The 20,417-nt window shown below is 50.6% G+C and overlaps 4 protein-coding genes across 8 annotated transcripts; 1 reads left to right on the top strand and 3 right to left on the bottom strand.

The window, feature by feature from the left end:
• Nucleotides 1-2,322: 2,322 nt before the first annotated feature.
• LOC307083609 (ADP-ribosylation factor 3-like) lies at nt 2,323-4,892 on the bottom strand (the record flags this gene model as incomplete). Of its 2 annotated transcripts, XM_079747542.1 has the most annotated exons (5): nt 2,323-2,484; nt 2,664-2,788; nt 3,149-3,259; nt 3,337-3,556; nt 4,872-4,892. In XM_079747542.1, the coding sequence occupies 5 exons, from the start codon at nt 4,890-4,892 to the stop codon at nt 2,323-2,325; spliced, it is 639 nt and encodes a 212-aa protein (XP_079603668.1). The 2 variants fall into 2 exon arrangements, with proteins under 2 accessions (XP_079603668.1, XP_079603669.1); XM_079747543.1 differs by lacking the exons at nt 3,149-3,259; nt 4,872-4,892 and having other exon boundaries at nt 3,337-3,484.
• An 837-nt stretch (nt 4,893-5,729) lies between these two features.
• Nucleotides 5,730-7,645, top strand: fkbp11 (FKBP prolyl isomerase 11). The gene is made up of 6 exons (XM_079747288.1): nt 5,730-6,088; nt 6,224-6,286; nt 6,736-6,823; nt 6,917-6,950; nt 7,085-7,155; nt 7,400-7,645. Exons 1-6 carry the CDS (start codon nt 5,987-5,989, stop codon nt 7,609-7,611), a joined length of 570 nt encoding a protein of 189 aa, XP_079603414.1. The 5' UTR covers nt 5,730-5,986; the 3' UTR covers nt 7,612-7,645.
• Nucleotides 7,646-7,775: 130 nt separating this feature from the next.
• drc2 (dynein regulatory complex subunit 2) lies at nt 7,776-11,232 on the bottom strand (the record flags this gene model as incomplete). Its single annotated transcript, XM_079747306.1, has 8 exons — nt 7,776-8,069; nt 8,165-8,317; nt 8,603-8,818; nt 9,353-9,526; nt 9,809-9,947; nt 10,046-10,215; nt 10,459-10,626; nt 11,086-11,232. The coding sequence occupies 8 exons, from the start codon at nt 11,230-11,232 to the stop codon at nt 7,776-7,778; spliced, it is 1,461 nt and encodes a 486-aa protein (XP_079603432.1).
• A 1,079-nt stretch (nt 11,233-12,311) lies between these two features.
• LOC307084297 (zinc finger protein Eos-like) lies at nt 12,312-20,059 on the bottom strand. 4 transcript variants are annotated; one of them, XM_079748623.1, is made up of 8 exons: nt 20,007-20,059; nt 18,616-18,666; nt 18,405-18,515; nt 18,020-18,253; nt 17,197-17,364; nt 16,822-16,971; nt 16,341-16,457; nt 12,312-15,994 (listed from the first exon to the last, which is right to left on the bottom strand). In XM_079748623.1, exons 1-8 carry the CDS (start codon nt 20,050-20,052, stop codon nt 15,057-15,059), a joined length of 1,815 nt encoding a protein of 604 aa, XP_079604749.1. In that variant the 5' UTR covers nt 20,053-20,059; the 3' UTR covers nt 12,312-15,056. The 4 variants fall into 4 exon arrangements, with proteins under 4 accessions (XP_079604749.1, XP_079604752.1, XP_079604751.1 ...); XM_079748626.1 differs by lacking the exon at nt 16,341-16,457; XM_079748625.1 differs by lacking the exon at nt 20,007-20,059 and having other exon boundaries at nt 18,405-18,509; nt 18,616-19,375.
• Between the last annotated feature and the right edge of the window lie 358 nt (nt 20,060-20,417).

A 20,417-nucleotide genomic window follows, 5' to 3' on the forward strand; every position in this document is an offset into this window, starting at 1 on the left:
AAACACAATGTGGAGTATGTTATTAATTAATTATTATTTATTAACCAGTGTTTAAACCTGTGTTTCTTCAACTTTGATGTATAGGCCTTTTGGCATAGATAGCAACAATGGCATAGACAACACAAATGAAAACCATGAAAATGCCATCGAAAAAGTATTATAAATAGTTTAGTGTTTTCAATCAAAGTTTCCATCAATTTGAATAACGACGCTAATGTTCTTCTCACCATTTGTATTGGATAATGTTTGTAGCCTGCCCTCTGGTGGCGACAGAGCGCTACAGCGGACACACGTTCAAACACAGCTTAAAGAAAAGAGGTTTATTTCTCAGTACAGCAGGATTCTGTTACATCACATACATATCTGAACATGCATCCAGTGTCTTCCCCACCCCCTCCACCACCAAACCTACTAGTGAGCCTTTATGAGCAGAATGAACCGAGAGACGATAGGATGAGAATTGTTTAATACAAATCCACCTCCATATGTTAATATATATTAATAAAACAACGCTTCTACAATCAAATATAAATAAACAGATTTCTACGAAACAAGATTCAAGGAACGACATTTGGTTAAGCCACCGAAAACAGTTTGAAGGTCAACAAAACCCAGTAGCGGTTAAATTGATTGGGCTGTATACAGTAGGCTTACAGTATCACGTTGATATATATACAGTAACACTACCATCTACCAGGACAGCGATACATCTCTCCACTGAAGAGGTCAGTGGAGTCTAAGTGGGGCTCTGTGTCCGGTGGTGAAGTGGTGAGATCTGGTATCAACACTGCAACGCCCCCTGCTATGTCTTCTGCCGGCTCTACGCACCAGGCACACCTGTAACAACCAACCATATCTATGGCAAAGTAACGTTAACAGCCATTTATTTACTAATCAAATATATCAACATTCAGAGATACAATAAACTGTCAAGAGGGATTAATTATTCTCGCCAGATAATGAACCTAAGCTGACCACATGATTCTACGCATACTTAATGACACATTATGAGGCGTGTGTGGACATAGTGCTGGTATGAGTGTGCGTGTGAGTTTGTGTGTGGACATATTGCTGGTATGAGTGTACTTGTGAGATTGCGCGTGTGGACATATTGCTGGTATGAGTGTGTGTGTGCGTGTGAGTTTGTGTGTGGACATATTGCTGGTATGAGTGTGCGTGTGCGTGTGAGATTGCGCGCGGAATCTCTTTGCGATCATATACCTTTTGTATGTGCACGAATATCTTCACGCAAGACCTTAAATAGATGACAAGATGAAAGATTATATTATGAGTATATGATGACTTTTATGTTGTGACTATTAGGACATGTGTGGTTTCTGTATGGCGCCTGATTACAGTGGCTGGACACACAGTTACAGACAGTGACACAAGGACAGATGCTGTGGGTCCTGGGGGCCTCAGGCCACATGGAGGAGAGGGAACCACACAACACCGGGTTCTGTCCGTGTGGCACTGAAGAACCAGGTTCTCACACTGCTCTGAGGAACCAGGTTCTCACACTGCTCCGAGGAACCAGGTTCTCACACTGCTCCGAGGAACCAGGTTCTCACTCTGCTCTGAGAAACCAGGTTCTCACGCTGCTCTGAAGAACCAGGTTCTCACTCTGCTGAGGAACCAGTCTCTCACACTGCTCTGAAGAACCAGGTTCTCACTCTGCTCTGAGGAACCAGGTTCTCACGCTGCTCTGAAGAACCAGGTTCTCACTCTGCTGAGGAACCAGTCTCTCACGCTGCTCTGAAGAACCAGGTTCTCACTCTGCTCTGAGGAACCAGGTTCACGCGCTGCTCTGAGGGAACCAGGTTCTCACGCTGCCCATGGCGGTTCCGTCAGTCCACACTGAGGAACCAGGGCTGTTCCCCGCCGTGAATCGCGATTAAGCGGCCAAAAGCTTGTTAATAAGCGCACAGAAATAAACGGCCACTCACACGTGCATCTGGGTATCAAAGTGCACCACCACCGCCCACCAAATACTGAGAGCATGAGCGCTGGAGAAATGATGAAGACACAAAGCTATGAGGGCTCTTCTGAGCCCAGAGACCACAGAGCAAGAGAGCATTCCCTCCATCACGGCTGTGAGACGCCGCCGCTCAGGAGGAGCGAGTGTCTGTGGGTGTGTCTGCGTTAAAGTGGCTAGAAATAAATACAGATAAGATATTTCGTTTTCCATAAGAACCCCAAAAAAAACAAGTAGAAATGTGCCCACTCTCTCACACCCTCGTACCTATTACACACAACCTCCCCCCCCCCGGACCCCCAAAAACCTCAAGTGTCCGCTCCTGCTGCTTCTCCTCGTTAACACCTTTACTTCTTGTTCTTCAGCTGATTGGCCAGCCAATCGAGGCCCTCGTAGAGGCCGTCCCCGCTGGTGGCGCAGGTGGCCTGGATGTACCAGTTGCGGTGCCGGAGGGAGTGCAGACCCAGCTTGTCCGTGATCTCGGCAGCGTTCATGGCATTCGGCAAATCCTGTCCAGAGAGGAGAGTTGGATGAAGTGAATGGCCCCTGACCCCTCTCCCTGACCCTCACTCTAACTCTAACTCCAACCCTGACCCTAACCCTGACCCTCACTCTAACTCTAACCCTGACCCTAACCCTATGCATCATATGCATGCGGTGTGTGTGTGTGTGTGTGTGTGTGTTTGACCTGCTTATTGGCGAAGATGAGGAGCACGGCGTCTCTGAGCTCATCTTCGGCCAGCATCCTCATGAGCTCCTCCCGCGCCTCGTTCACCCGCTCACGATCGTTACTGTCCACCACGAAGATCAGACCTGAACACACAGAGGGATCAGAGAGAGAGAGAGACATAGAGAGAGAGAGAGAGAGAGAGAGAGAGAGAGAGAGAGAGAGAGAGAGAGAGGGGGACGGGAGGAGAGAGAGAGGGGAGAGAGAGAGAGAGAGAGAGAGAGAGAGAGAGAGAGAGAGAGAGAGAGAGAGAGAGAGAGAGAGGGAGACGGGAGGAGAGAGAGAGGGGAGAGAGAGAGAGAGAGAGAGGGAGACGGGAGGAGAGAGAGAGGGGAGAGAGGGAGAGAGAGAGAGAGAGAGAGAGAGAGAGAGAGAGAGAGCCGGAGAGACAGACAGACAGACAGACAGACAGACAGACAGACAGACAGACAGACAGACAGGCTCACCCTGGGTGTTCTGGAAGTAGTGTCTCCAGAGGGGGCGTATCTTGTCCTGCCCGCCCACGTCCCACACGGTGAAGCTGATGTTCTTGTACTCCACCGTCTCCACGTTGAACCCTGCCAGGAGACACAGGTGAGCGCACCATCCCCACCACCGAGGGGACCACCCTCTCACAGGTCATGTGCTCACGTACCGATGGTGGGGATGGTGGTGACGATCTCCCCCAGTTTGAGTTTGTACAGGATGGTGGTCTTGCCGGCGGCGTCCAGCCCCACCATGAGGATCCTCATCTCCTTCTTCCCTATCAGGCTCTTCAGCAGATTCCCAAAGAGGTTCCCCATGATCAACACGCGGCCACACAAGTTCTCCTGGAAGGGTTCTCTTCTCCAATCGACCTGAAGGAACAGGAAGGACTGAAGAGCACGGCCAATCGGAAACTAGCAGCTACAACATGTAGTGACATGAATGGTGTGACTACATGAATGGTGTGACTACATGACCGGTGTGACTACATGAATGGTATGACTACATGAATGGTATGACTGCATGAATGGTGTGATTACATGGATGGTGTGACTACATGAGTGGTACAACTACATGAATAGTGGGATTATATGAATGGTATGACTAAATTAATGGTGTTACAACATGAATGGTGCGATATATGAATTGTGTGACTACATAAATGGTGTGGTTACATAAATGGTGTGACTACATGAATAGCGTGACTACATGAATAGTGTTACTACATGAATGGTGTTACTACACTTCACTTATCATTAAATAATGTATAGTTATAATGCTGAAATGATAGGACCACATATCCCCCACGTCTGTATAGGCTCTGTCTTATACCTCCAAGGACATACTCTCAGATTCATATTCTCAACCCAAGCTAATTTGACAAACCACAACAGCAAGGATAGAGAGAGAGAGAGAGAGAGAGAGAGAGAGAGAGAGAGAGAGAGAGAGAGAGAGAGAGAGAGAGAGAGAGAGAGATGTATGATCCTGTATGATTGTTCCATGATTCCAGGCTGATTCCTTTACTGATACCCATAAGTAGGGCCACTATGCATATGACTGTTGGCCTATGTCTTTATGACCTTATAGTGAAGGCTATTAGAACAAATGGATTTTAAACAATACTACAGGGAGCTAACCCTTAATCTCAAAACAATCCAAGCAGCATCTGTGGTGAATGAAGACATGTTCCCCCGCCTGAAGACCTTTCCATGGTCCTGAAAGGGTTCACTACCAGAGAACCACTCCGGTTCAGAGCCGAGGGGGCCCTCGGTCCAGACCCCCCATGGTGCGGACTGAGCCCCAGGAAGGCCCCTCCGTCCGGATCCCCCCTTGAGCGGACTGAGCCCCAGCATAACCCTGACAGGTGGGGTGCGTTGTACCATGATGACTGCGGTCAGCAGCACTCTCCATAACATTTGAATATGGATGTGCATCATATTTATGAGTATCAATCACAATATTGACTGCGACCCACACATCCACATCGCATCGCTTCCGAGAATTTATTTGCAAAAATTGTTGACAGTGCGATCAGCCCATCATGTACTGCGATTCATCCGCTCATGATGACACGTTAATCCCAGCAGGCCGTCCGTCAAGCCTTCTAAAACACCTGGCGCACATGTGAACAATGTGTACTACTGTGGATCTTGATCATAACCTTTGATTAACCGAACCCTTATTATTTGAATGATGCTCACTTACCTTGGCTGCAATAAGCCGCATACGGTGATATCGCGATATTTAGCGGATGATGGCGGTGATCTCGCGATAGCACGTGTCTGACACGCCCCATTTGTCTGAGAGGCGGCTCTGATTGGATGGGAGGCTGATAACATTAACTAATATCTACTGTTATTCTGTCTAAAATAGTTCGACACTCTGAAATAGTGTTTATTTATTTTAATTTATTTATTTATTTTTTATTCTTTATTAGTGCTTAGTTTGTCGTTCAGCTAAGCCTCCACAGGTAGCTCCGTTTAAAGTAACCAGTATACTAGCTACTAGTAACCAGTACACTACCTCATTTCGTTAGGAGACTTGAAATCCAACTCATTGTATACGATTGATATAATAGAGTCAAAGACACAAACACCGGGATAAAGCTTGTGGGTAGTAGCCTTGAATGGAAGGAAATATCTGAACATTTCAAGATTCATAATCCCAAGAATATCGTAGTGTCATCGTCAGCACTTAAAGACTTGGATTAAACTATGAGCTCATGAAAGGTATCTGTAAGGGTTCCGTTTTCCACCCATCAGAGAGGATGAGGCGGGGTCCTGGTTAATCACGTTATCCCGGTATTTTCAATGCCATTTCAGTTATCTTACTTCCGGTGCTGTGTAATACAGCTGAAATTCCCTGTAGCGAGAAAAAAATCCAAATTATAATGACAATAACGTAGACAAGAAAATAAAAATGGAGGTTTTTTTTTACTATAATTTAGCAAACCAATAACAGACGCATGCGACGGAAACGGAAAACCTTCTTTCCGAAGTCCCTCCCTCTCTCGCCAATAACGCTCCTTTGGAGCATCCCGTCCCGTAGTGGGGTCGTGAGAGGAGAACGCCTGGGAGCGAGGTTACCCTCCACAGCCTGTGGGTGCTGCTGGTGAGATGTTGGACTCGGTCACGTCGAGGCGATTCAGGGATCGGGATAACGTCCGCGGTGAACTACCTGTTATCAGGGAGATCTAAAACCACATCAGCGTTCCTCTCTAACCGCAGTCCATTAGAGGAGCTGGAGCTCGGAGGTCGCTGCCGCAGAACCGATTCACCCAACTTTCACGCTCCTCGTTTTCCACAAGTTACGCTTTCGAAATGAAGTCAGCGGCGATCATATTAGTATTGCTGGCCACCGTCACTTGCGTGTTCACACAAGAGGAACAGAATGCTGTGGAGGAACTGCTCGTGGAAACCCTGGTGAGTAGCCTCGAACATCTGGAACCTCAGCCGCCGAGGTGGCGGCTGAGGTTCTGGAGGACCCGCACATCTGGAGGAAGTCTCGGTTCATTCATAAATCCAGCTCCCACTCCGTTCTTTACTTTTCGATCCTAGGTGAGCCCTGAGAGCTGCTCGGTGCGATCGGCCATGGGGGACACGCTGCAGATCCACTACACGGTAAGCCGCTCTCTGAACGCTCCGAGTTCTGCTGCTGAGTGGAACGGGAAACGAGCGGAGAAGTTCTCAGCTCCCCTGGTTGTGTATGTGGCAGCGCAGCCTGAACTGGGGTCAACATCTGGATGACGTGCATCTGCAGTGACACATTAAAACTGGTTTAAGACCCCCTGTGAGGGAGACCCCTCTCCGGCGGCGGGGAGCGCCTGCTCTCTCCGCGGATCAGTCTGTGTGCTCGCGGACAAAGCGCTTCTTCACGCGCCAGATGAGAGCAACACGTCAGCAGTCCGAGTCCAGCTCCTACTAGACTCTACTAGAGACCCTACCAGCGGAACAACTTTTACTATGAGATTAGACTCGTCCTTCTCACCAATATAATGCTCCTTATGGTTTGGGTTAATGTAAAGCGAAGACAATTGAACGTTATTTTAATGTTTTTTTTTATTTGACAGGGTAAACTGATGGATGGCAAGGTGATTGACACCTCCGTGACCCGCGACCCGCTGTTTGTGGAGCTGGGAAAGAAGACCGTTATTCCCGGTAACCACTAAGCTGTTCTCACTGTCAGTGTTCATAAATTCCAGGCGTTACATGAAGCAGCCTGTTGACTTAACTTTATCTTATCTTTTTAAGGGCTGGAGCAGAGCTTGATTGGAGTTTGTGAAGGGTAAGTCCGACATGGCTGTGAAATGCTGCGCAAGAATCCCTGAGAATCACTGAGTGAATTAAAACTAATATTTGATGTATTGGAATGTTAACTGTATTCAAAAGTTTGTCATTCTTTTGTCTTTTATGATGTAGACAAAAGATCAAGGCCACTATACCATCCCACCTGGCATACGGCAAGAGAGGGTACCCCCCCACTATCCCAGGTACCACACACAGGCACGCACAAAGAGTGTCCCTTTAACCCCCCCTCCCATACACACACACATACAAAGAGCTTCCCTTTAAACACACACACCGTCCCTTTAACACAGACACAAAGCGAGCGTCCCCCAACGTACACATACCAGAGCGTCCCTTTAACACACCCACACACACAGACAGACAGACAGACAGACACACAGACAGACAGACACACAGATCCCCACGTGACGGCTGGTGTCTCCCCAGGCGACGCGGCGCTGGAGTTCGAGGTGGAGGTCCTGGCGGTCTCGCAGCAGACGCGGTGGCAGAAGATGGTGAACGAGGTGTTCCCCCTGGTGTGCCTGGCCCTGGTGCCCACCCTGCTGGGCCTGGTCGGGCTCTATCTGTACAAGAAGGCCAGCGCCCCGTCGTCGCAGAGCAGGAAGAAGACCAAGGACAAGAAGAGCAAGAAGAAGTAATCCCGGAGGGGCCGCGCTATTTAAATAAAAGACCAAAACCGTAATCTTGTCCTTGTTGCTTTATTTATAATCCCACTCGGCACCGACCCTCTTTATCAGTCACAGAACAGACCACAAAAACACCCACCAGCGGAGAACCTGCTCACCCCCAGCCTCTCACGGCATCAGCGCGCGTTCTGAATCACGTGCCCCGCCTCGACGACCGTGTGCCGGGGGGGCCGTCGGTGGGTGCCGGGGGGCGGGGCCAGGGCGGGCCGCGACACCATGAGCAGGGGGTTTTGCCTTCGGAGGGTCTCGTCGCTGACGGAGATGCCGTCCATGTACTGCCGCAGTAGGCCCTGTAGCTGCCGGTTCTCCTGCGTCAGGACCTCCTTCTCCTTCTCCAGGACCAGGCGCTCCAGCAGGACCTGGTTGTAGCGCTGCCAGAAGCGGGCCAGGTCCGAGTAGTCCTGCAGGGCCTGGGGGAGGGGGGGGGGAGGGGGATTAGTGAGGAGAGTGAGGCGTCGGTTACCGAACCTACAGAGGTGAGCTGAGCGCGGGGGTGAGCGTCTACCCGTGCGAGCTCCTCGGAGGGCGGCTCCCTCGCTCTCTGCTCCTCCCGGCTCTGTTCCTCGGGCGTTAAGGATGAGGCGTAGAACGGCAGAACCTTCTCGTGCTCCGATTCAAACCGGCGGCACATCTCGGCCCGACGTAAGCTCTTCTCTCCCTTGGGTGGGACAGAGCAGACGACACGACACTGTTATGATCGTTAGGTTACCATACGTAAAGGCGTTTCTCTACCGATATATACATTGTTGTTTCCCTTTCTTCGGTCAAATGTATTTAATGTAAGTGGCTTTGGATAAAAGCGTCTGCTGAACGCCCTGAATGTTAAAGTACAGTGTTCTCTCCCTGCGGTCGGACAGAACCGACAACATTAGACTCTAGACTCCTCCAACATTAGTCCAGCTTCAGGAGGGTGGAGGGGATGTCTCTGATGGCTGACGGTCACCTTGGTGATAAGGCCTTGCAGCCGCTTGGCGGCGGCGCTGCTCTGAACGCTGAGGGCGGTGAGGCGCTTCCTGTCCAGCAGGCGGGCGTGGCCCAGCCGGGCCTTGAGCTCGCGGGTCTGCTGGATCACCGCCTCCCTGGTGGCCCTCAGGTCCCGGGCCACCGCCTCGCGCTCCTTCTGGCCGGGGTCGGGCCTCCGGAGGGTGGCGATCGACTCCTGGGAACGACCGGGGGGGAACGCGCAGAGTAAAGCAGGGGTCAAAGGGGTGCTTCAGCAGCGGCCTGGGGGTTAAGGGGTCAGGCAGTGTGGCCCCCCCCATGTTTTACCCCCCTGGGACAGCATGTTTTACCCCCAGGGACAGCATGTTTTACTCCCAGTGACAGCATGTTTTACTCCCAGTGACAGCATGTTTTACTCCCAGTGACAGCATGTTTTACCCCCAGTGACAGCATGTTTTTCCCCCAGGGACAGCATGTTTTACTCCCAGTGACAGCATGTTTTACTCCCAGTGACAGCATGTTTTACCCCCCAGGGACAGCATGTTTTGCCACCCAAGGAGGAGATGAAGTGGCCAGCTGGGTGTAGACGTGTGTTATAAACAAGCACACTGGCCGGCCATCTTTTAAGCTTTTCTCTCATGATGGTCAGAGATGTGTGGGGAGAAGGACTCATTGATGATAATGTGGTGGTTTTCGTCCACCCAACCCCGGGAGGGTGGGTGAGGGGACAGAGACTAAGCCTTCAGCTCACCTGCATCTTCTGCAGTCTCTTCATCTGTACGTCTATCTCCTGGGCGCGGCGCTGGTCGCTCAGCAGGAGGTTGTTCAGGGCGGTGCGCTGATCCTCGGTGGCGCCCATGCCCTGACGGACCTGCCGCATCACCTGGTCCATCTGCACCACCAGCGCGTGCTTCTCACTGATGTACTGTCAGGAGACACCAGACGCCACGTTGAGGCCGGCAGGCCAGAGAACGGTACCTCTCAGTAACGATGTCCCTCCCTAAAGCCCCTCGCATTCACCCCACGAGTCATGCGGATTATTCATCCCATCAACACATTCTCCCCATTCCATCCAGTCATGCTGATTTTTCATCGATTCATCACATTCACCCCACGAGTCGTGCGGATTTATCATCCCATCGTCACATTCACCCCATCATCCCGTCCCATCCAGTCATGCTGATGAAGATCCCTCTAAAACAAGGACCTTGGTCTTGATCTCGTCGCTGGTGCTCTGGTAGTCGAGCCGGCCCAGGTCGTCAGCCTCGCTGCGGTGCAGCTCCATGGCCGCGCTCACGTCCTCCAGATAGGTGCAGTCGCGCCGATGCAGGGAGGAGATCAGCTCCCTGAAACACACAAACCCGGGCCAGAGCACGTTCTAGCAAGGCGGAGGTGAAACCGACGGCACCGATAAAGAACCGCCCTGACAGAGAGGAGCACCGACCGCTCCGTGCTGAACTCCGTCCCCAGCTCCTGGAGGTCCACGTCCCAGCGCTGCTGGAAGAAGGCCAGCCTCCCTGTCTGCAGCGCCAGCAGGCGGTCCACGTAGTGCAGCTGGGAGCGCAGAGCCAGGCCAAACTGCTGCTCCGCCTCGCTCAGGTCCCCCACCAGGCACTGCAGCGCATGAAGAACATCTTCAACCATTCAGTCCCCCAACACAGCCTGACGCCCCCCAGCCACGAGGAGGGACATCTCCAACCATTCAGTCCCCCAACACAGCCTGACGCCCCCCAGCCACGACGATGGACATCTTCAACCATTCAGTCCCCCAACACAGCCTGACGCCCCCCAGCCACGACGATGGACATCTTCAACCATTCAGTCTGCCGACACAGCCTCGAGCCCAGCTCAGCTCACCTTGACGACGCTGTCTCTGCGGTCCAGCACCCTCTCGAAGGTCTGGCTGACGATGTCCACTTCCCGGGACAGCTCCGCCCCACGGGCCTGGCGGAGGACGGCCCGCCACTGCTGAGTGAGCTTGTGCAGGTTGACCGCCGTGTTCTTCTCCTCCTTCTGCAGCTTGTCCTGTTCAGCAGGGCGGGAACACGGTCAGAGGTTCAACCCCACCCCACTCTTACACCCTTATTGTATGTTGTACGTCCTGGCACTTAATGTACACTTATTGTATGTTTGTACATCCTGGCACTTAATGTACACTCTTATTGTATGTTTTACGTCCTGGCACTTAATGTACACACTTATTGTATGTTTTACATCCTTGCACTTAAAAATAGTACTTAGCATCGTGTAGCATCTTATCCTAGCTATCTTTGTTGTATACAGGGAATGGGTTAACCTAGCGATTGTTAGTGCTTGGCATCATAACTGTACCGGCGACAGCCATATATTGTTGTTTCTCTTTCTTCTGACAAATGTACTTATTGTTAGCTTCTGTGGATAAAAGCTTCCGCTAAACGCCCTAAATGTAAATGTAAAGGATGGCTGCAGCCCTCAGAGGGGGCAGTCTGGGGGTGGGGGGCTCACCTTGAGGAACTGAGTGAGCATCTCTTCCTTCCTCTTGGCGTTGTCCTTCTCTGCCTCGGCCCTCTGCTGCAGGAAGACGACCCTCTCCTCCTCCGTCATCCCGGACCCCTTCCCCCCACCGTCCTTCTTGGAGCCCTTCTTCGGCATCCTGAGACCCTCGGCCGGTTCTGAGACGTTTGTTTGGTTTGCCAACGCAACCTGAATACAGCATTAGCTCTTATGGACGTGCGTAGATCAGGCCTGCTATTATAGGATTACAAGTATTAGTAGTTTAATAAGTATTATTTCTTCGTGGAAGTAAATCAGTAAATGTATGAAGAGTTTGACTGGTGATAGCATTATGACGTAAAGACGTCAAAACTTTAAATAATTGTTTCATGATTGGTTCCCATTAGTCCCATTTAGATCAATCCCACTCTGCCCAGTTCCACATAACCAACCGTAAACACTTAAACACAGCTCCTTACACCGCCCCCGTTAACGTATAACAACACAACACGGTGACCTTATCTCTAGAGATTACCTCTGATATTAGCGGGGTTTATCTTTAAAAGGTTTATCTTTAAAAGGGTTCGTGATGAGGCGCTCCCCGTAGCTTCCTGTTGTGGACTGTTTCCTAGCAACCGAGGCGGGCCATAGGAGGTCAATCAATACAACTTTATAATTAAACACTCACAACTACTCTTGGTTGTTGTTTTTCATAATTTTATCAAAATGTGTATAAAAAGAAATCGGCGTTTGTACGAAACAGTGGAGAACAGTGTTTGGTTGTATCTGATGGGCCGGGAGCGCACGGTTACTGAGGGGTTAACTGCCTCAGGAATAACACCGCCCGCCTACACTGCTCCGAGGGGTTAAAGGCCTCGGGACTAACACCGCCCGCCTGCACCGCTCCTGGTTTTTGAGGGGTAAACGGCGTCATGACTAACACCGCTCACCTGCACCGCTCCGAGCTTCACACCACGCGCTAACCCTGTAGCAAACCAACCCGCGGCCGGTAATGTACACATCCAGCGGTGGTCTCCTCTCCAGCTGTTTTCTGGTGCTGATGACAGTTTTCTCTAACAGGGCGGGCCCCAACGACCCACTCCGAAGCTTATGTAAAGAGGATTGGGCTCACCTCCAGCAAATATATCGTTATAAAAACAGAAACGTGCTATTCCCATTGACTTCATATTCTGGAAGTAGTTTGTCAAATATTTTATTTTTTAATAGACTCTGCTTACAGTACAAAACCGACAGTAGTTTTAAGATTGAAACAAGTACTTGCATACGTTGGATACATTTAAAAAGGCTCTGCAGTTACTTAAAGCGATCAGAGAGTATTTACAGTGCTGATATTAAGAAGCAGTTTCGGGTGTTGCAGGAACAGGATATGGACACGATTCAGCATCAGATCACAAACAGGTAAACTTCTTAAGCGTGGGGAACTAGGCACTGATACGAGAGTATCAGGTGAATCAGTGTGTATCAGAGCTCAACGGCGGCAGTGATTTACCGCTGGGTGAGGTCTCCTTCAATAGGTGGACTCGACCATTCTGCCCACTTCAGCCATTGATTGTTGTCCTAATTTAGCACTCCGATGTGAACGGGGGGAACAAAATGTTTAGCACACCAAACATTGAAGAATTACACTGTGAACTCCCAAGGCAAAAGGCACAGAAGCAAGGCAGACTGAACTAATTTCACCCTCTCATCACACCAGGGGTCTTTCCTTTAGATCGCTCTGTTACAACAATGGGTGTGAACACATTCCACCTTGTAATACACAAACGCATGCAGAATCGTCTGAATGAGACGGCGATGGGGTGAATTTACATCAGTCACTACCAATACAGTGAACGAGTGAAACTATATAAAAACATGTCAGTGTCTTGCTGCTAGTACAGGGCATAACGTTTTTTAAAAAAGGGGACCATATTAAATGAAGAGGATTTCTTTTTCGAAAGATAGACAAAACAAACGATGAAAACAGTGTTGTGTATCAGCGGTGCCTGCAGGAGTAACTGAGGTCAACATGAATAACACCGTCAACCAGGGCAGGAATTGCACACCTATTTGGACAAGATCAGGGGACTGAATCACTGACGGTACTAACGACCTGTTAAACCGGTATATGGAACTCGAAGATGGGACTCCACCTCTCACATTAAAGGAAACACGTTGAGTACAAACATAATGAGAAGATGTTCTTTGGCCAAGTCCAAGTAAAGTGTGTTGAGTTTAACGACTTAACCCCGCCCACTTCCTCTGCGTAAAAAAATATTAAGGACGCCTATTTGCAGTTTAAACAGACCACTGGCAGAAATCCAGAGAGGAGAATCAAAACAGAACAGCTCAACAGCACTGAAACTCCATCGGACCCAAACGCTACAGGATGTCACTTCACACATCGCCTACTTGTGAAATATAAAGTGAATTCTTCCGTCAAGTGGTCGGTCAATTAATATTCTATGACGATAATAAAGCCAGGTTATAACTAACGGGCAGAAAACTTCAAAACTCATTTCAAACGGTTTCAAATCCAATGCACCTCAAGGCCATCTCAAATAAGCAAACGCTACTTCTTCGAAAAGGGAGTTGGAATAGATCCCACTGTGCACTTCTGCCTCTCCCGTCCCTGCAGAAGCCAATCAGAGGTCCAGAAGAGCTTGCTCAGAGTCGCTGACAACGTGGAGGATCACCTGTCAAGACGTGACGCTCAGTATCATGTCCTTCAAACGAGTCCCGGTCATAAAGGCACCGTCCAAACTGTACACTACCTGAAATACACCCCACATAAACAGTTTGGTTGTGTTTCATAAGTAAGGGGAGGGGTTCAGGACATCTTCATGGACGAGTCGTCTTCCTGTGAGTGGCAGTGTCTGTCCTCTTTAGAGGGAATTTGAAACGCTTTGACTCTTCTTTTGAAAAAAATAACCTTCTTTCCTTAGACTTTCAGTGAAATGTGCATGTCATAAATGTATTCTTCCATAAAATATTTTCATATAATTGTGTTCCGGCAGGTATCAGTGCAACAAAAGCCAGAAAAATAGATATATCATACATTTCTATCCACCATTCACACCAATAAAAGCCTTTCAGTTCCCCTTCACATGGGTCTCTTCCCTGTCCCTTCATCCTCTACACACAGCTCACCACAGCTAACAAAGTGCTTTCCTAACCGAGGTCCAGACCGTTTCCTCCGACAGGTCGGGCCAAGTTTGGTCTGCATTCGAAACCCCTCCTGGCCCCGACAGAGAAGCCCCCACCTTCAGAGAGTGGAGGAATGAAGCTGGAGGAAAGTGCTCTTAAGATTATCTTAAAAAAAAAAAGGAATACAAGTGTCGACTTAACCGTGTACGGTGAGCTCGTTTAAAAAAGGACAGCGACCACATCTTAAGCTATTCTTTTGCAATATCTCGGTCAAAGTGCAGACGAGGGGATCTTCTCAGACATTAAATAACATCAAGCATATACTGTTGATCAGAAAGAAAAGGGTCAAATATTGTTTTAGAGCAAGGCACTTCTGAAGATAGAAAGGTGCAGTGACGACTCATCTATTATAATAAAATAATTCAAAAGTGCATTTTCAGAGATATTCATCGTTCAAAGTGCATTAAGAATGATAGGACCTTGTTTTTAGATTTAAAATGATGTGACCTTCCTTGGAGTTCTCTTTAAGCCACACCTCTGTAGAGAATCTACTAGTTAAAGTGTCCTGACTCAGGGGCCAGTGTGGAACACTACCACTCCTTCTGTGGGTACGTTGTGCAGATCAAACTCAGCCAGGGGGTTCCTCCAATAGGAGCAGAGCAAGGGGGTTCCTCCAATAGGAGCAGAACAAGGGGGTTCCTCCAATAGGAGCAAAGCAGGGGGGTTCCTCCAATGGGAGCAGCGGGTTCCCTCCAAAAGGAGCAAGGGGGGGGGGGGGTCCTTCCAATAGGAGCCCTCCTGGTGGATCAGGTGACCTCCTGCCCAACCCCCACTCCTCACTCCAGCAGGTGTTCCCCCCGGACGATGTGGGAGGAGAACTCGTAGCGGTCCTGGCTGCGGTGCCCGCAGATGTTGCACTCGAAGGGCTGGCGGAAGCCGTGCGCGCCCATGTGGATGGTGAACATGACGTGGTCCAGGAACAGCACGCGGCAGTGCTCGCAGCGGAACGACCGCACGGCGCGCCCGTCCCCGTCGACCACCCTCAGCGCCTCCCGGGAGGTGGAAGAGGGAGCGGCGGGGGAGCCCGGCGTGGGCGGGCCGGCGGCGGTGGCGGCGGCGGCGGCGGCGAAGGCGTGGCCCCCCGGTGGGCCACCCTCCTCCCGCTCCGCGTCTTTGGCGTGCCCGGTGGGGGGTCTCCCTCGGCCCCCCCGCTGGTGCGTCGGGGGGGCGGGGCCGGGGCCGCCGCTGTAGTGGAGGAGTTGGTGGAGGTTGTTGTGTTGGTGGTGGTGGTGGGGGAGTTGCGGCTCGTCGTGCAGGCTCTCTGTGTCCGTGGAGTCCTGGCAACCGTTGCTAGGCGACGGCGCGCCGCTGCGGCCAGGGGGCAGGTCCTCGTGGCCCTCCGCCGCTTCCCTTCCCCCAGCTCCGCCCCCCGCACAGTTCAGCCCCGCCCCCTGCGGAGTGGGCGGGGCTCTGTGCGCGGAGCTGGGCAAGGGGCGGAGCTCTGACAAACGCAAGGGCCGAGCCGACGGAGGGCAGCGGGGTGGCGCGGGCTGCTCCGTCAGCCCTCCTCCTCCTCCTCCTCCTCCTCCTCCATCATCCCCTCCTCCACCATCACCTCCCCCACCTCCTCCACCTGGGGCAGCGGCGTAGTCTCCCCCCAGACCGGGGAAGTGGGGCGTCTCAAGGTGGGCAGGGTTCAGGTCTCCATCCTTCTCAAACGCAGCGCTGAGCTCGTAGGGCGCGTCGGCCATGTTGAGGCGCATATGCTTCTGTCCTGAGATATAGATACAGAAATAGATATAGAAATATAGGACATAAAAGATATAGAAAAGACAGAATTCATCATGAAAACAGTGTAAAATCTGAAAAGAGCACACACAGAAAACCCCTTTGCACATCCCAATGCATGGTTCTTAAAGAGCGCAGCTGGAGATCTTTCTAGAAGGTTTAACAATAATACACCGTGCACTGTTTCTGCTTCCATTCCCATCTCAGGGCAACTGAGGCTCCGGTATAGGAGCCAGTGTTGTGGAGAGCGACCCTAGTGGAGCTCTGTCCCCTGGAGGCCCCTGGTGTTCCTGCTCACCTCAACTACGTCATCTTTTGGATCAATTGCTCACCTACAAATCTCTGTGGTGTTGATCTCTTTCGCTTGGCGAAGTTACTAGTGAGGCCGTCGAGGAACTGGTCTGAGGGCGGCTGCAGCACAGAGTCAGGGGTGAACCTCAGCTCCTCTCCTGCAGGCGGAAGGACACCGTTCTAACGAGGTTCTAACGAAGTTCTAATGAGGTTCCCAGGGTTCTACTGGCAGTGACACGAGAGGCAGAGCCATGAATGCCCCCATGTCATCCTCTGGCCTCTTGCGTAATTCAGCTCAATGAAAAGTGGGTCAAAAGAATATTTTACATGTTTTTATTAATGTTTGGCCAGCTACAAGTTGTTTTTTACAAGTTAATATGTTAAATAAGTGCTTTGACTCATTCAGAGTATCTCAGTGGGGCTGCCCTCAGCTACTGGTGGCCCCTAGGGTCTGGTGCTCGGGGCGTTGGTGTCCCCTGTTGTACCCTGGGGTCCCCTGGTGTGTGGTGCTGGGGCCCCTACCTGGGAGGTGGGTGCTGGCGGGGTGCAGCGTCTCCAGACTCTGCAGGTAGCTGTGGCAGCGCTCGCGGTGTTCCTCCAGGGTGCTCTGCTGCTTGTAGCTCCGCCCGCAGTAGCTGCACTTGTAGGGCTTCCCTACAGTGGGGGAGGACACTGGACACGGGGGGAGGGGGGGTCGTTATTAAGGAACGGAATTGGCAGAGAATCACAGGGCCCGTTTGGAACGGAGCCACAGGATTGGTTTAACCAGCAGCTCTGACTGGACCATAAGCAAGGCTGGCTTACGAATAATGTGGTACAGTTTGGTGACAAGGTGAAAGAGAGACTGCAGTTGACAGAGGTGATGTTTGTGTATGCACGTGTACAAACCCCTCTCACCCGAATGAGTGCGGAGGTGACCAGTGAGGGCGTCTCTCCTACGACAGGCGTAACTGCAGAAGGGGCATTTAAAGGGCTTCTCTCCCGAGTGCAACTTAATGTGTCGGAGGAGGTTTCCCTTCTGAGTGAACGACGCGCCGCACTGATTACACTGGAAGGGTCGCTCACCTTTGAGTAAACAACAATAGAGTGAGTTTGTGGGGGTATGTTTTATTCTAAATATCACCAAGAGGGTATTTCTGCAGAACTCAGACACAACACTCATTCTCAACGCCCAGCCACTCCCACCCACACACTGTGAATCAAGCCGGGAGAATCAGAGTGGTTAGGAGTTCATCAAGTGCATTCCTCTTTGTTACAGATTCTAAATGCTCGCTGACGCTAGTGAGCCTTGCAGCAAATGATGTTCTACCAGTTAATTTCATTACTCACAAAGTAGCTTGTAGAATAAAACACCTTCAAAGCTTTTACAGTTTTTCCCCTTCTTCCACCTGCAGAGATCGGATCTCCTGCTTGACGACCGTTTCTGAGAAGCATATCTCTACCAGCCTCAAGGACCGCTTCAAGGTTTATTATAGAAAAGGCATGCTCCATTCCTTCCTTTGTTACGATACATACTAACTAAATCGACTGCAGCACACAAACCGTGCTCTCATTCACTAGGAGGACTAGTGGTTGGATAGACGGGATACTGGTTAGGCCGCCAGGAATCAATGCTAAACTAGCGGCAGCAGAGCGGAAGACTCTTTAGGAGACTGAATAGTCCCCTCTGCAGGGGGAGCGTTTGGTGCAGCAGACAGAAGCGGCGAGGGGCGTGTGTCACCTGTGTGGCTGCGCTTGTGCACCATGAGGACGTTGGGTCCGATGCAGATCATGCCACAGATGTCGCACTTGAGCTTCCCGTTGGGAAGTCGAGTGGCTCCGGAGGTCATGGCGTCCACGTGGTTCATCTCCCTGTAGGCCCCTCCGCCGTCCCCCCCGTGGTCCGGATCCCCGTCCTCCTCCCCCCCCCGGCCAGGCTCATCGTCGCTGTACAGCTCCACCTTAATGGAGTTAGCTGGAGGGGTGGGGGGGAAGGGGGGGGCGGGCGACAGAGGAAACCAACAGTCCATTTTTCAAATTATGTCCGAGACTTTTTTGTGAATGGTCCGTGCCGGACCAAGTCACTAAACAGGAAAGGGTTTCTTATGATTTGATTTCAAACTGACCACTGAGCGAGCGGCTAGGAGAGGAGTGCTGGCTGTTGGGGGTACTTTCTGATGGAACCCCGAGCGCCCCAGTAAACTCCCTCTCCACTGAAGACTCACCACTTGCTGCACCTCGAAAGAAGATTGTTTTTTTACATTGACACATCCGGTGGCAATTTCTAGTATATGTAGAAACTAAATAAAGCGTCATTACCCCCCTTTAGATGCATACCTGATATATAGGACGAGCCATTGCAGTCATCTACATCCATACTCAAACGAGCTAAATATTAAAATAGCAGAATTACTATTGGTGAATAGGCACATATACAACCAATGACCCTTCACCCCCTCCTCAGCTTTCTTTGTAGAAATAACAGCACCACATTTTGAAAAACAAGACATTTGCAGATGATTATAACTTTTCACCCACAGGAAATATACAAATCAATGAATTTTAAACCAAAGGGACTACAAATCCATGACTTCTAAACCCCCAGGAATACAAATCCATGACTTCTAAACCCCCGGGAATACAAATCCATGACTTTAAACCCCAGGAAATTCAAGTCCATGACTTAACCCCAGGGAAACAGACACCTGAAAGTCACGACGACATTAACTTTTGATATTGAAATATACTTGATTGAATAAGCAGTAAAACAAAGCCCTTTGCTGCATTGACATAAAAATATACTTTCAAATATCATTACGTTTGATTAAAACTAGCACCAAGGATGCTAATCCACGTGAGTTAGCTGATTTATTAACTTGCCAGTCTATAGTAAAGCATTTCTGTCACCACAACATGGATTATTAAACCGGTATCAACTCGAACCAATAATGCCCCAGGAGGCTGAGGTCTGAACAGAACCAGGTTCAGGTTCAGCAACGTCTGCTACCCCCGACGCTAGCAGCGATCCATCGGCAGGCTGCGACCCACAAGCAGACAGATCATACAGACAGATGATACCTGGACCTGTATGATCGTTCTGCTTGTGGGGTCGCAGCCCGCCGGCCGATGGACCGCTGCTAACGCCAACATTAGCAGCGGTCCATCGGCCGGCGGTCGCGACCCCGAAAGGTCTGGGATCACAGCCCACAGAGCTCAACCCACTCAACAACACGCACTGCCTGGTGGACCCTGAGACACGGAGGCAACGTGACCTATAAAGGACTGACAGTCGGGGTGGACCATAGAGTCTGGCGGCTCCTGTCGCCCTCGGACAAGTGACGTGTGGCTCGGGTCTGATCAGATCACATCCAAGATCAGTTCCAGCCCGCCACGACCAGGGCAGCGACGCATGGCCGCGGGCTCTGAGGTCTCTAAAGCCCGCTAGACGAGGAGCGACGAGGCGGTCCGAGCTCACCGTGAGGGTCACTAAGGTGGTAGACGTATTATCTAGCTAGCTAGCTGGTTGAGCTAGCATTAAGCGCCACAGTGTTTCTCAGACGGTTGCTATGGCAGCCGCCCCCCTCCCATGATGCTAGCTCTGGTTAGCATCGGGCTAGCCCGCTCTTACTGAAATAGAGTGAACCAGCAGTGACGACACGCTTCCAGTATGTACTATGAGGCGGGGGACACCGGGACCGGGTCGGCTCGACGTAGTTCTTGCTCGTTACCTTCTCCCGGTGGCGCCGTTCGGGCCGCTTCTGTCAGAAATGTCATCCACTTGTTTTGGTTTTTCCGTGTGACGACATGACCCGGAAGCGTTTTTTTGAATTTGTGATTCTGTTTCCGGACCACACAAACCAAACTGTTCATGTAACTTTAAAAACAGATGACAACGATTTAATAGAAAGATGTAATGGGTTTAATGAAAAAGATATGATCATGATAAGAACACCCATTTCTGTTCATATGAGAAAAGACTATCAAATCAATACATGTCTCAGTAATGCCAGCTAGTTAAACTGGGGTAGCCTACTTATTTGTGTTTCTTAATTCTAATTTCAAGGGCATTATGTCAGACCATAACTATACAAATGTCAGCCTTATCTCTTTGAGAAATATTTTGACCAGGTACCTCCCTT

The sequence above is a fragment of the Pollachius pollachius genome (assembly GCF_949987615.1).
Source record: "Pollachius pollachius genome assembly, chromosome: 12".
NCBI classification, from domain to species: Eukaryota; Metazoa; Chordata; class Actinopteri; order Gadiformes; family Gadidae; genus Pollachius; species Pollachius pollachius.